At 43.7% G+C, this 14906-nt stretch overlaps 1 protein-coding gene across 17 annotated transcripts in view; it reads right to left on the bottom strand.

The window, feature by feature from the left end:
• epb41l3b (erythrocyte membrane protein band 4.1-like 3b) overlaps positions 1 to 14906 on the bottom strand; it is a 45354-nt gene continuing 30448 nt past the window's right edge. For 4 of the 17 annotated variants that reach the window (XM_034613289.1, XM_034613281.1, XM_034613284.1 and 1 more), the window contains 13 exons: positions 14311 to 14895; positions 12906 to 12959; positions 11145 to 11210; positions 10224 to 10409; positions 9484 to 9546; positions 8319 to 9044; positions 7458 to 7490; positions 7175 to 7252; positions 5553 to 5636; positions 4796 to 4894; positions 4359 to 4439; positions 3900 to 4015; positions 1 to 1112 (listed from right to left, as the gene is read on the bottom strand). In XM_034613289.1, the coding sequence (XP_034469180.1) occupies positions 3905 to 4015; positions 4359 to 4439; positions 4796 to 4894; positions 5553 to 5636; positions 7175 to 7252; positions 7458 to 7490; positions 8319 to 9044; positions 9484 to 9546; positions 10224 to 10409; positions 11145 to 11210; positions 12906 to 12959; positions 14311 to 14895 (2166 nt within the window). In that variant the 3' untranslated portion in view covers positions 1 to 1112; positions 3900 to 3904. Of the gene's footprint in view, positions 1113 to 3899; positions 4016 to 4358; positions 4440 to 4795; positions 4895 to 5552; positions 5637 to 7174; positions 7253 to 7457; positions 7491 to 8318; positions 9045 to 9483; positions 9547 to 10223; positions 10410 to 11144; positions 11211 to 11690; positions 11727 to 12905; positions 12960 to 14310; positions 14896 to 14906 lie in introns of all 17 variants that reach the window. The other 13 variants (XM_034613283.1, XM_034613285.1, XM_034613290.1 and 10 more) reach the window with 10 other exon arrangements.

Below are 14906 nucleotides of genomic sequence, written 5' to 3'. Positions count from 1 at the left end.
TTCACCGGTGACACAGGTTTCAGTTCTGTGGTCAACATTTTATTATTTCAGAGGAAAACAGCCAATTAAAAAAAAAAAACATTGCGTTTGCCATTTGTATTTCACCATTTTGAGGAAAAACGTGGCTGAACATGAACAACAGCTGTTTGTTTATTCAGATACAGTGGAGGAGGTGAGGGAGGCACACGGCCGACATTGGGGGGGGGGGGGGGGGGGGGGTCGACTGATCTCTTTTGGCTTTGCATCGCTGGGGCAGCGCTCGGCAGCCTGAGCCTCAGTCACACAAACCTGGGACTCGATCATCTGCCCTGAAAAACATTCACAGGCTGCGCAGGCACATTGAAAAATCTACTTCTTGCACAGAAATCTTGATTCCTTGGCGTTTTTTTTTTTTTAATAGCCAAAACAGACCATCAGTGGTGGAATCAACGGATGAGAAACAATAAAATACTGAAAAGATCATTAAAAAGAAGAAAAACACAATTCAAGTAGACAATGACACAAATCAACTGTGAGAGGATAAGTTGCTATAATCTGAGGAAAGCTTTTGATATGTACAGTGCTGGGCTGCGGGGACGCGCCTCACGGAAAATCATCCGGCTGTTGAGTGAGTGAGGCGATGCTTGCTGGCAAATGAGGTTGGCACTTCTACAGCAAGGTTAAATAGTGTTTACTTTCTAACATATACAGCCTATGGCGATTTTTAAAGTTTCTGGAGTGATGGCTTTATTTCATAAATAAAAGTCTGCTACAATTATTATTCTCGATAATCATAAAAATGCATCAAAGTCGTAAGGCAGTGAAAGCAACAAGGTTTTGCTCGCTGCACACACACACAGGGAGTCGGCGTGCAGGCGGGTCGAGAACCATTTTTAAAAATCGTACAGGGTTTCTGGTTAAATCTTGCCGTTTGTTTGGCGATGCAACGTTGCGTCCTCATGCAAAATAGATTTGTTTCTTTTGCAGGTGGGTGGTTGCGACGAGCGGCGAGCTGCGGGAGTTTGGAGAGTGAGGAGCCGTTCCGGTCGTCCCAGAGTCCCGCCGGCTTCCATGAGGAGATCTGGGTGTTGGATTGTGGGAGGTCGAACAGAGAACAGCCCTCAGAGTTACTCCTGGAAGAGCAGAGCAAACAGGTTGGATTTCAGCTGCAGCGTCACGAAGACGGATTAAAAAGTTTATTACAGTTCTTTTTCCCCCCGTCATGAACAGATGCACTGAGGGACTACTGGGTTACAACAATGCAAATACACAACATAGATACACACAGGCTGCTGGGGCACTTTGAATGTAACTTACAAACCAATAGAATTAATCTAACTGTCATACTAACTTACATTTGAATAACAAATACAGAAACAGCCATTATCTTTCTCTAACGATGTGGTTGTGGATTTGAGTTTCATTCCAGTTAAATGTTAACACATCAAAGTAAAGCATGCTTTATACACCACCTTCAAAGAGACGGGGAGATTTACACAATCTGCTCTCTGAGAGGGAGGGAGGCGTTTGTTTTCTAAATTGGGCGAGTTAAGAAGGATAACTGAGGAATGGGACTTGAAGCATTTCTCGCAGAGTTTGTTGGATTAAACGTGAAAGAAAATAACTAAAATCTCATGAGAACAATTGAAAACTCAGTTCTTGGATGGTTTTGATGAGGTCAAATACAGGTGGACTGAAGACATCTGAATATACTGTGTTCTGAAAAATTCATCTGAATGATAAGTATGATGCTTTTATACTATTATTAAATGTTCTTGCCTCCCTTCATCGACTGACAGTTGTTTTTAAATAATCGGTTAAATCACATTTTTATAGGAAAGACTAAGTTTAAGTTTTTAAGTGGATGTTTGTTTCTAATATTTTCTTTTGTCTTGTTTTGTTATACGTTGTTTTATTCCCATTTATTTAGAAAATCCCTTTGTTAAATTGTTTAGATAGGTGCTATTGAAATAGTTTTATTATTATATTGATAATAATAATGATATTCAACCTTTTACTTACTGATAAATTAAGAGAAATGATTGTATTTACAGAATGGTTTCTGTAGTTAAATGGTAATTTATTTTCTCAAATAAGAGTAATGACATTTTCTAAGTATTTTTCCTCACATGATTGATCCAGTAACTGATATGAAGAAACCAGAGAAAACCTCAGACACACTGATGAAGGGAAAGTCTTGTTTGGTGAAAAAGAATAAAGTCTTGTAGTGATGCTGAGTTTAATTTTTAAAGACTGTGGATAATGCGACTTAAACGTTTTCTGACTCAGTGCCACGGTTCTGTGTGTATCTACAGTGAGAAGAGACAAGCATCTGAAAGACAAACATTTAGTATCATGTTAACACAGTACTGCTCAGAAACAGAAGCTGTTCTGACACAAAGGTATTAGACAGAGTGTGCGTGCACACACACACACACAAGACTGAAGGCAAGGCTGCAGAGACAAAGCCAAGCATTCCCATCTGGTGAGTCCCACAAGTACACACATGCACGCTGGCTCATCCCACACCCTGAGCATCGGGATCACCTCAGTCAGAAACTAATGGAAAAACAAGCTCCAGAGACAAAGGTAGATTTGAACAAACTGGACAATGTGTCGGGTCCAGGGACAAACAAACAGATGATGCTTAAGAGAAAAGGTGGCGGGGTTATAACGACATGCTGATGACATGAGAAGGTTCCATCACGCAGCTGTTCCACGGCCATAATCCTGACACTACTGACGGCGGACATGTTGAAACACAAATGGCTGCATTTGTGAAGTTTGTTTGTTGCCACAAGGAGCGCTGACCTATTTTCCCCCCTCACACAGAAAGGAAGAGTGCAACTGAAAGAGCAGGACGTCACAAGTCGTTCCCCAGAAACACACTTGTTACATTTTAGTGAAACACCCCAAGCCTGATTGTTCCCCCTGTAGACAACACCGATGAGCTGCTGGGTCGAGCAAAACTAGTATTTATTTTGTGTTAAGTAAAGCACAACATTAATGACGATACTGTTGGAAAACCACCGTGTCATTCAGGCTAAATTTACCTCAAATTTGTTTGTTAACCTTCTACTTGCTTATCTGATTTAATCATTAATCTAAAATGAAAGATTATTGCGAAACAAAACCAGAATAAATACACAATCTTCTGCAGATGTATAAGCGTATATCAATTTCATAATTTGTTCTAAAGTTAAGAGTTTCAGTCGGCAGCTCACACCGAGCGCTCTGAGAAGCAGAAGCCGGTCAAGCCAGTATTTAAAAGCACATCACTGCCAGTGTCCTTTGTGAGGCGACACAATGTAGACACAACAGTGCATGGAAATGTGTTGACAGAATATTGGCCGACATGGAGGCATAAATACTCCAACACAAGTTTTATTTCTGTATTAGCAGACCCCCTAACCCTTACCCACTTTTTCTTTTCGATGATGCAATTCTTATCATATTCTAGAAATTTCAAAGATCGGCGTTTCAATCTAGATCTTTTGTAATGATTTGTCTGTGTCAGAGGTAAAAGAGCTTTATCAAAAAAGGGATGGTGCTTTCTACCAGCAGGGGGGGGTGTTGCAGTTAAATTACAGGGGATTGCATGAGACCGCCAGCAGCATTACTGTAAAGGTCTTTAAGCCTTGTCATTACGAGTTGAGACCATAATATCCGCTCTGTGAGCACACACGCACCAGCCGACCTTTTCCCTGCAGTGTGAGTGGAGCGGGAATGACAACAGCATGATGCATTAGCTGTAAGTGCTACAGAAGCAGGGCTGTCTGTACCAGTGACAAGAAGTGCTGATGGGAAAGCAGCATGCCCGAGAATGGAGACCAGCTTGGAAAAAAACCCCAGTCGAAACTAAATGACACCAGACTACACCGGGCAGCGCCGGGACCAGGACTGGGGCCTCGTGGTCTTACCTGGGTCAGTCCTCCCCCTCCTCTGGCGTGATCTCTGTCTCTTTATGTACCACTACTTTGGTCACTGACATGTCAGGATGCTGTTCTTTAGCCTCCTTTATGGCCTGAGCCAGCGCCTATACACGGGAGTGCAGTGCCAGAAGGGGTCACCAGGGGGAGACAGAGAATGGGGAAGGGCAGGGAGGGAGCGGGAGTTTGGATTGTAAGTCAGTAGTGCCAACAGGGGAGTCACTTTCAGTTAGACTTGTCATACTTCCAGTATCTGTTACATCACATGTTAATGTTTTGTTTTGAATGTCACATGCTGGACCGCCGAACTTGCAAAGGGAAAGTTAAGGTCCTGGCGTTTCACTAAGGTAAGAATTTTACTTATATTGTTCAAACTCAAGACTTTAAAAAGGCAAAGAAAAATAATGACAATCGTGGATACATAAAAAACAGATTAGAACTCTGAGAGACCTGATCGTGGTCGATGTCGGTATCTCCTGTGATGACGATCCTCTTCTCGATTCTCGTCTCGGATACTCCTCCTTTCACCGTCTGACCAACGGAGCACAAAGACACGTAGATCAGTTCACATGGCAACAATCACGTTAATAAAAGGTTTAGCAAGAAATAAGAAGTCATGAATTATAGAGCTGATAAAATAGCTTTAACATCTTAAAGAAAATAACCATAAAATTTATGAATTTGATTCTTTATCTTAATTGTCAGCTATTTTCACAAGATAATCATCAATTATAAAATATAAGTATGCATGTCTCTATACTACACAGATTGGTTCACTTCCTTTCCCCACACTTCCTTTGTGTTTTGGCCCAGACACAGAGGAGCTGGAGACGTATACGAGGCTTCAAGTGTTAAAGAGGCCGTGGGGACAATAGACGAACCCTGACCTTTGTGATGTGTGTGGTGGTCGTGGTGCTGGAGGTTTCTGAGGTGATGGTCTGAGCGCTCAGCAACATCCCAGGGTCAGCGTCACCATTAGTGTCAACCTGGTGACAAGCAAAACACATTGTGAGAAGTCTGTGGGCTGGAATAAGTCAAAAATACTCCCTCCTGCAGGTTTTCATTTGGTGTCAGGTGAGTTTAATATTCAGTCATTTCATCTCTCCTGAGCAGTAGACTTCTTTTAAACCAGTTAGTGTATAGTGGTTTCATCAGAGCTAGTTTATTTATTTACGTCTACTTGATGTGGCTAAAAACGAGCTAATGGTGGAATTTGAGACTTGCAAAACCCAAATGAGCTAAAAATTAAAAGTACAATTATCAATTTAAAGAAATATTGATTAGTGCAGCTTCAAAGTGGAGATAATATATATATATTTTTTAAAGTTTTATTTGTAAAGAGGAAGAAGTCACACCGGGGATATAAAAGACATTTTCCTCAGGAGTTGGTGGAGCCGAAAATGGAGCTAAAAGAGTGAATATCAGTTTAATGAGGATTTATTTATGAATAAATTAATGTTTGTTTTGCTCTGTATCTGCTGAGTGTGTAAAAAACAAGTTATTTTTTCCAAATATCAGCTAAAAAGATGACAAAACAATATACCATTGTTGTGGTTGCAGGTTATTTCAGCCCCCTCACCCATAGTGGTCAAAAAAGGACCCAACTGTTTAATCACAATCATGTCTAACGATCCCAGAACTCACCTCTGCAGCCTCATAGGTGATGGTCTTTGTCTCTGTGTGGACCACAGGCATCTCTTTGGTTCCCACCTCACTGTTCTCAAGACTCTGGAGGTAAAAAGGCCAGAAACGTACACATTTAGTGAATCGTACATTGTGCACAGAGGGAGCACAGCAGCGCTAAAACCATCTGCTCAAGTTAAATTAGTCTGAAGCAAATTGCTGCAGGTGTTCACTCTTAGCTGCAGCTCTTTGTTCTTAAAATAGCACCGCAAGGTCGTACATAAAATTTAATTGACGCAAATAAATACCGCATGCTAATAAACTGAACCAAAGCCGCTCATTGTCGGGCTTAAATCTCTCAACCAGCATGCAGTCATGCATTAGATCTCCCTAATTCAGTGAAGGAAAAGATACTGGAAAGTGCAAATCACAAGGTTTCGATCAAGTGTGTGCACCACATCATGTCCCCTGATCTGCTCAGTGATAAGTTAGGAAGCGGAGATGCAGATCCATGCGTTCGGTGGAGTTTTGGCCCCTGATTATAGCGGCAGATTGTGTCAGCAGGAGGTGGTGGTGAGGTTACAGGGCCGAGGGAGAGGCCGCTGGCGCTGACGTGGGGTTACCTCCGACTGAGACATGGCTGGAGGTGAAGGGGTGAGTGGGTTTCCTGTGGGTTCAGTCACGTTCGTTTCCTCCTCCGGTTCTTCAGATACCAACACGTCTCCCCCTTCTGAAGCCTTTTCATCGACAGAGTCTTCTTCTGGTTTCAAATTTAGTTCTTTGTCATTGAACTTCTTCTCTGCCTCTTCTTTCATTTCATTCATCTCCTCCTCCTCCTCTTCCTCCTCCTCCCTCTCAACTTCATCGTCTGAGCTGTCCGTCTGTGGGTAGTGGTATTTCTCTTTTTCAAAGGGCAAAGGATTCTGGGTGTCTGCAGAGATCTTTTGTTCTTCATCCTCTACTGGTAAACATTCATCCACTTGCTCATCCACCTCTTCGATACCATCTTTTAACTCTGTGGGAAACTCTTCTTCCTCGAAATACTGCACCTCATGAGAGAACTGGACTCTTTTGCCTGCATCTACTTCTGTCTCATTTCCCTCCTTTGCATGTTTACAATCTGTCAATTCATTCTCCAAAGCCTCCAAACAACTCTCCACTTCCTCCTCTGTTGATGACAACTTCTCCTTTTCACAACCTCCTATGTAAGCAGGCGTTACAGTGAAAGTTACACCAATTTGTCCATTTACTGACACCAAAGGCTCCCTGTCGACACCTGCATTCTCCCCCTCCTCATCTATTGCTTCCTTATTTTCCTTTTCTGCGGACTCTGGCAAAGCACTGCCGTCAGAGAGACTCTCATCAAACCCCGAAGTTGTTGCTACTGGCTGCATTTCTGCTTTCACAGACGCACACTGATGAACTTGCTCTAAAGATGGAGCGGAGCCAGGAATAACAGATTTTTCACAACTAACTGAGGCAGCTGGTGGATCTGCTGAGCTACTGTCACTACTATCCCTGTGTAACGTTACTATGCAGCCTAACTCTCCCTCTGCAGGCTCTGCTGACATTATTGTGCGTGCGAGCTCTGCTGCGGTGTGCGCCGACTCGGCTTCGGCAACCTCTGTGGTCTGGATATTCACCGTTGGCCCAGTGGACTCTGCCGGCCCCTCCTCCGTCTCTGTGGCCAACTCCGTCTTCGGCTCTGGATCAGCTGGTGCCTGCGATTGATAATCGTACTGTTAGATTTTGTTTTTGAATATCCATGATTTAAAAACACAGTATACAGCAGATTCACATAAACCTGATGGGAGAGAAATGGTTGTGTTGATTAGCAGATTTCATTATATTCAACAGCACTGAGTTACTTACAATAGGCACAAATATTTAAAAGATAAATTATGAAGACCAGAGAGGAGTGGTCACCTTTTGAGAGGAGGAAACCCATCCCAGCGTAGACTGATGGGACAGAAGGATGGATGGACACAACAGCGGAGAGAAAGAGAGGACAGTCAAAAGTCAAAGTGAACACTGGACAAAAAAGCGAAGGAAGACGGGGAAAAATGAAAAGGTCTGAAAAGTAAAATATTATATGGAATGTATGGAATACCACGATAAAGCTCATTAAAACTGCTGAAGCTAAAGCCAATTGGAACGAATTGTAAAACAAACTGAAAGTCTGGTTTAAGAAATGCAGATTTCAGCTAATCTGCTTTTGCAAAACTTTTCCCCTAAAAGCAGTGAAATGTCTTTTCAGGTAGATCCATACATTTTATCTGACTGGTTAAAGAGGCAGAATGTTTTTTTTTTTTTTTTTGGAGGATGAGTTGGGGGAAAGCTGCTGTAGTGGCACGGAGCCAGGGCTATGAAGTCACCTCTTTCAGGAAACCGAAAAGAAAGAAAAGGCATCGTGCAGCTGAGCCAAACTGTAATAAACATTGTCGTCCTTATCAGCTGCAGGAGCCAGCTGCTAAGGCAGGGAGGGGGGGGGGGGGGGGGGGGACTGTTTTAGCTGTCAACAAACGGAAAAACAAACACAATATAGTTGTATCAAAAAGAAGCGGTAGGCTTGACTGCAACACAAATCAGCAGCTTTGCGAGTGTGAGAGTAAACACCGGGTGTTAAAGGTGCTGTTAGCCATGCACAGCGCTCGGTTACACGGTTGTTAGACTGGTTTGGCTGCTGCTGGAGGGAAGGCAATGAGGGTAGGCTGCAGGTGGTGGTGGTGGAGGTATGGAGGGAGGCAACCAAAACCAAGTTGTTGCCTTTGATTTTTCATACAGTACCACTAATAAGGTCGTAGCCGAAGATTCAGGAATTGAGTTTTGAGTAAAGCTGGACTTTGGCTGTTCGGTCTGGACGACTTCTTCAAAGATGAAGATTTCTTCTTTCTGCTGCAGGCCGTCACAAGTCGTCATCTCCTTGAATTCCTCTGCAGACACACTTATGACCCCTGAAGCCTCGGTCTTCACCTCCTCAGAAATCCACGATGCCATCGCCTTTTTAGGTGAATCAATACCTTTATTCTGAGTCATGTCATCGGCTTTTACATCAATCTTCGGACTCAGAGTCTTGACTACTGTCATTTGGGCTTCGAGGACAACGGCACTGTCTTCTTTGATCATTTCTTTCTCATTAGAACTGGACAGTAAATCCTTCTCCTCGGCGTCTGTCTCTCCAGGGACAACAGGCTCCTCTTTTTCACCCAAGACGCTCGTCTCACTGCACTCGGTGTCTAATTTATCCTCTTTCAAGATAATAAGTGTCCCTTTCTTGTCACTGATGGCCTGGGACACTTCCTGTCTTACAGCTCCGGGGCTGACCTTCAACACCGACCTCTCTGACACCTCATCTTGTGAGTCGGGCGTCTTCTCCTCCACCTCCCTGAGGATCACTTCCATGAAGACGTCGTCATCCATAGTGGTTGACAGACTAATCCCGTGAGGCCCCGAGGAGGTGGCCCCATCGGTTAAGATACTATCCGCCATGTATTTCACCAGATATCCTGCGGCCTGGGGAGACACTTGGCTCATTGGTAATAGTTCGTTCAAGTTAGTAAACAAAGGGCGACACACAGCCAATAGATGGCAAGAATCAGCTTAAGAGACAGTTAATATCAAATGACATTTAAACGAGCTTCATAAGTACTAGGACAGAGATACACTGGAAATCGCTTTTATACGTTTGTCTGCAAAAATATGGCACTGTAAAGGACTGTAAAAGTGAGGAATAATCAGGAGTATATGACATCAGATATTCTAAAAAGAGAAAAGGGCGGAGAAAGGAAAGAAAAAGGGCAGAAACGCTTCTTTTACAGCACATGTGAAGTCATAAGAGCCAAAATACCAAACACTGTTCTGCTGTCCATATACATCGGGAGCGAGGTCGATACAAAGAGCAACACACAGCAGATTCAAAAGACAAACAAACTGGAGGCATTTGGTTTTTTACCTCAGTGGCTTGAGGCTCCATCTCTTCTTTTGTCTCCTCTCCTGCAGGAGGCTCATCTTCAGTCTGCAGAGGAATGAAAAAAATTCAAATGTCACACACATTGAAACAGACACATGGGCGGAGATGACTACTGTTACATCTTCAAATGGACAAGATCTGGATCCCAAGGCTCCTGCAGAGAATCAGTTTTCTCTTGCCATCAGATGAGAAACATTTGATGTCAGTGATTAGTCCTCAGAGGCTTCGATTAGCGTCGCTCATTAGTCCTGCACGAGATCATCAGATTGTGTGACACAATGCAAGTACAAGAAGAAACTCATAAAGAAACTCTGTACGGTCACTGATAACCATATTCACTGATTAATGACTTCACTATCCATAACTGAGATGAATTTATGTGTTAATTAGCTGCTGAAGACATAAAATAATAGTGGCAAAGAAAAACACATTTGCTGAATTAAATGTAGAACTTTATTTCACTTTGAAAGACTTGCCCATATTTCCTTTAATGTGCACCAGTGCCATCTGAAGTATAAATATACTGTCCGGGACTCATCTCGATATAAAACACGACCCTATTCCTGTTACAAATACTGAATTTACTGCACTAGGAGTCATTATGGGATGACTCCTCAGATTAATGTCTTTGTATATAAAAAAAAATCTCCTTGGTGATGTCATGCCTCTCACACACACACACACACACGCCGCCGTTCAGTCTGCTGGGGACTGCAGCTTACATCCTGCGGCTCCAGAGGCTCTATCATGGGCGCTTCGTCTGCCCTGGGTGAATGCGCTGGGGACGAGGAGAGTCTCTTCTCCCATTCTGTCAGGCCCGGCGTGCCGTCGCCGGTCTCAAGGAAGGAGCGCTTCAGTTCGCTGATGTTGGTTTGGTGCTTGACCATCTCCGCCGGCGGCTCGGTGTCCTGCAGTAGCCGGTCAACCATGATACAAAGAGATGAGGGCACGAGCGGCGCGGAGGGAACGACGGACATGCTTTATGATCGCAGCGGTAGCTTGCATATCCAATGAATTACCCCAAAAATATGTTGGTAGCATAAAATGCAGTTCTGAAAAGGTCTGTATCAAAATGTAAACTGACACGGACCTGAATCAGAAGCATTATGCACTTTATAATTCTTACGTTTCCTGTTCACAGGCCTGTTTACGAGGCTGTGCAGGCTACCTGTGCAGCAGCTCATACAAACAGCAAAGAAACAGCAAAAGATCCACCCACACGGCAGCTGTAACTACGAGAGCAGCAGCTTGTACTTAAATGCTAACAGAGCATTTAGGACCAGCTGACTTCAATGAAAAATAAAACGGCGTCATGCAAATCTTTACTGATTTAGTTTTACAGGTTTAGTTGAGCACAACACTCCCAAATCTCATTAGAAGCCAACGTCTCTACTAACACTGGTTTTATTCTGTTAGATTTCGGTTACGTTATTTCTTACAAAAATTAATTTTGATGCTCACAGCAAGAAATCTGTTAGAGAAAAGTGTAATTAAAAAACTCTCATTCACACCAGAGACATCTGACGCTGGCAGAGCCACCGGCTTGTTATCAATATATGTTATCAATCCTGTTATTGGTTAGGATTCCTCATAACAAAAACACCTGCATGCTTATTTCAGTCATGCATTGTTTTCTTACCAACCTCTAGCATCAGATTACTATGCCTGATAAAAACGTCCTCCCCTTTTACTCGTCTTATGAAACTATACTGTAAAGACAAAGAGGGGAGAGGAATTGTAGATGAGGCTGTTTTGTCTTGTTAGGAGAGATGGGAGCTTTGACTTCTTAGACCTGGCTGTCAATGACACAATGGTAAACAAAAGTCACTGGATAAAACCTTTAAAACTGTGAAATCTGACTCTTGGGCGCAGCAGAAGGAAAAGAAATGTAAACACGACTCCACCATTTACACACAAAAGCACTTGAGAAATGAGCTGGAATGGCGGGTTCAGAAGCAGCGGCAGCTTTGCAGCAGTAGCCTGTGACGTGAATTCAGGCAAGAGTGAATGGTCAGTCTGGTGTGTGGTGTGATAATGTCAACAACAGCAGCAGCAGTAGCAGGCAAGCCAAGGCGACAGGATGACAAAGAGTGACGGATGGCGGATGTCTGTGAGGCTCAGTGCATCGGGTGGTGGTTGTGATGGTGGTGAGATGCACTGAGCTGGGCCATGAAGCGAGCCCAGTGTACCTGAGTCCGCATCTCAGAGTCGTCCTCCGCTTCCGACTGACAGCAAGTAAAGAGGGAGAGCACAGAGAGTGTGAGACGAGGAGGAAAGGAGCCACTGTTTTCAGAATGTTAGAAGAAAGGCAAAGGGAGAGTCAAGTTAAGGAAAGTGGTTTTACAAGGAGAAGCAAGCAGAGGGACAAGAGGAAGGGACTGTTTGCTAAACCCCTCCCATGAACTACATTTATCAAATTATGGATTAGCAACCACAACAGGAACCAGCAGGCCAGTCAAGAGTGAGAGTGACACAGCATTTTGTTTCTGCTGTAGAGAACGGAGTAAACAGTGCACTCGTCTGGTGTTGACTTCCTCCTTTGAGTTCGAAATCTAGTTCCTGAAACACATGCATAGTGTTTTAAAAATACCCTCTTCACACCCTGCATGTCCAATTGTTACAAAATGTGACACATCAGTTACTACTCATCCTGAAAAACTAGACTCTTTTAAAGTAAAAAGAAGCTGATTTATTACTTCTACTACAAGGCTGCCTATCACAAGATTCTTGTTTTAATGTCATCTAACACCAATCAGTCACCAGTGGCGGGTTTTGATGTTGTGCCCGATTTATTTTTGACGTAGACGTTCAGATTGAACTCTTTCAAAACAGGCCACAGATATCCACCGATCTGCCACATCATTAAAACCAGTTTTCTGACCAGTGATTGGTGTAAAATAAGCTGAAGTCCGAGCTCATGTTCACTCAACTCACTGAGCTACGACAGCTGTCAACTATAAATAATTAATGGTTGCTGGCTACAAATGAGAAGTTCCTCTACCATTGTTTACAATCAAGGACCCCCCCCTGTTATAAGTGGTATATCTGCAAATGTTTCCACCATTTATTTTGTGGTGAGCAAGAACAAAAAATGACCAGATTAGCGTCAGTCATGGGGCGGGGCTTGGCAAACAGTCAGTATTCTTGTTTTTAGAGACATTAAGGGAAAGAGTGGAAAATTGTGTCAGGAAAACATCCTATTTTAAATAAGTTTACAATACATTTAAAAAGAGAAGAACTAAATTAACGGACAGGATGCAATGCATGCATAATATGCAGATCTTCAAGTGCAGGCGTTGTTTCACATTTCACAACTACGATCCAGCATCACATTTTTGTTTCTCTCGTCTCTATCTGTGTGTCTTTCATGCCCGAAATACAATATTCTTCTCCGATGTACAGACCTCTGTGGCGGTCATCTCTCCGTCAAAGGCAAAGTCAGTTTGATCGCTGTCGGTCTGCGTTCACAAACGCAGCAAAACCGTTCCGAGTGGCAAGCAAAGGAGGAATGACAAGAACCCAGCTTTTTAAATCCTTGAATACATTACACATCGACAGAGATTCTTCATTACCACAGATGAAACAAATGGAAATGCAGCGGCCGTTTCTGTCAGCTGCAAAAATACAATATCAGACAAGACTATATAGATAAGATTAGCAGTGGATCAACACAAAGACAAATAAAAGAAAATGCAAAGTAAGCAAGCAAAACAGACTCAGAGGAAGTTGAAACCTTGGGTCGGTCACTTTGATATTGAAACAGAAATATTATTTAATTTGCCTCAGATTTGAAAAGACTAAATCCTGGTGTACAGTTAATGAAACTCAGTCCAGGTAGATGAAATCTGTGTTGTGCAAAAGTACAACACGCGATGACAACATGGGATTTAGAATTTTTTTGTTGACGAACAGTAACCTGACTTTCAGGCCCTCCCCCCTCCTCTCCATGCATGTTGACACTGAAGGTGATGTGGATGCATTTGAGCATCACACTCTCTCTGCATCACATGGATTTGGATTTGATTTGCACTGAAAAATATCTCATCTTGACAGACTGCAGAATACTACGTTGCCGAATGGCAGAGAGATTTTTTCAGCAGTTTCCATTTTGTTTGAGCCTGCGTCAGGCAGCGATGCAGAGAGACTGAGAGCTTAGATCAATATGGAAATGTTGTCATGCAGCTGGTGATGATCTTGTAACAATCACTATCTACACTTTTAAGCCTTGAATGTGGATGATATTACTGAGATGAGTTAGGCACAAAGCAGTGTTTTTAAATTTGAAGTTACGTAAAGGATTAGTGACAAAAATGGAGGTCGACGACTTCTTCAAATCCTAGTGATTATTAACATTCAGTAAAATAATTAAAAGTTGGCATTATTAATTGTTTTACAGTGCAGCAGTATTTCTTTCAAAATCTGTTAGTCATACAGATGTGGTTAAGCTTTAAAAAGAAGTAAAAATGTTACGCTGATGAGTTTAAGTCACGAGTGGTGCCCACTGTTTGTGTCGAACCCTCTCATGAATGGTGACAATCAAATATGAAATGGTGAGACTTGCAGGCTCATCTCTGTGCACTCGTGAAGTTGATGGGGATGTGGTCTACAGGATGAGAGTGTGACTGGGCAGAGATGAGGTTCTGAAAGTAGGAGACTGACAGACACTGGGACAGACAAGGTCTCCAGGTCGGCTCTGAACTGGTGGAACAGCAGAGCGAGATACAGGACAGGACAAGGAGTTAACGATCATAATGAACTGTACGTCTAAGCCAGAGGCCATTACTGGAACATAAAGTCGTACGCACACACCTCCTCTTCCTCTGAACTGTCATGGTCATGGTAGCCCTGGGCAATGGAGGCGGTCAGGGAGGCTGCCTTGGGCTCCAGGTAGCAGAGGCACAGCGCCAGGGGGAAGGAGAGGGTGAGGGCGTAAGGGACTGAGAAGGACGTGGAGAGCAGGAAGAAGAAAATGAAGAGGAAGCAGGGGATGAGTGAGGGTGATCTAATGGGGAGGAAATGGTGCGCGCACTCGGGGAGGAAGCGCATCTCTGACAGATCGGGGAAGGTGAGGTAGCCATCCTCATCCAGCATGGAGGACCAGTCGGGCAGGTGCAGGGAGAAGGAGAAGAGCGTACCGCCGCGGCTCTTGCCCTGCTCCAGCCTCTGCTTGCGGGCCGAGAGCAGCAGCACCTGCTCCTGCAGCAGGGCGGCTTTGCGATCAGCGTGGGCTTGCCGGCGGCGGCACCCATTGCCGCTCTTGGCTGGACTGACTGATGAGGCCCGTTTTCGAACATTCTCCCTGCGCCTCCGCCGCACTTTAGTTGATGAAACAGGAGATGAGGGGAGTGAGAGCTCCGAGCGGAGAGGGTCAGTTGTGTATACACACGGGGAGTACTGACGGAAGG

Source organism: Hippoglossus hippoglossus, chromosome 17 (assembly GCF_009819705.1).
Source record: "Hippoglossus hippoglossus isolate fHipHip1 chromosome 17, fHipHip1.pri, whole genome shotgun sequence".
Lineage (NCBI taxonomy): Eukaryota > Metazoa > Chordata > Actinopteri > Pleuronectiformes > Pleuronectidae > Hippoglossus > Hippoglossus hippoglossus.
This window is presented reverse-complemented; position numbering and strand designations above follow the sequence as displayed.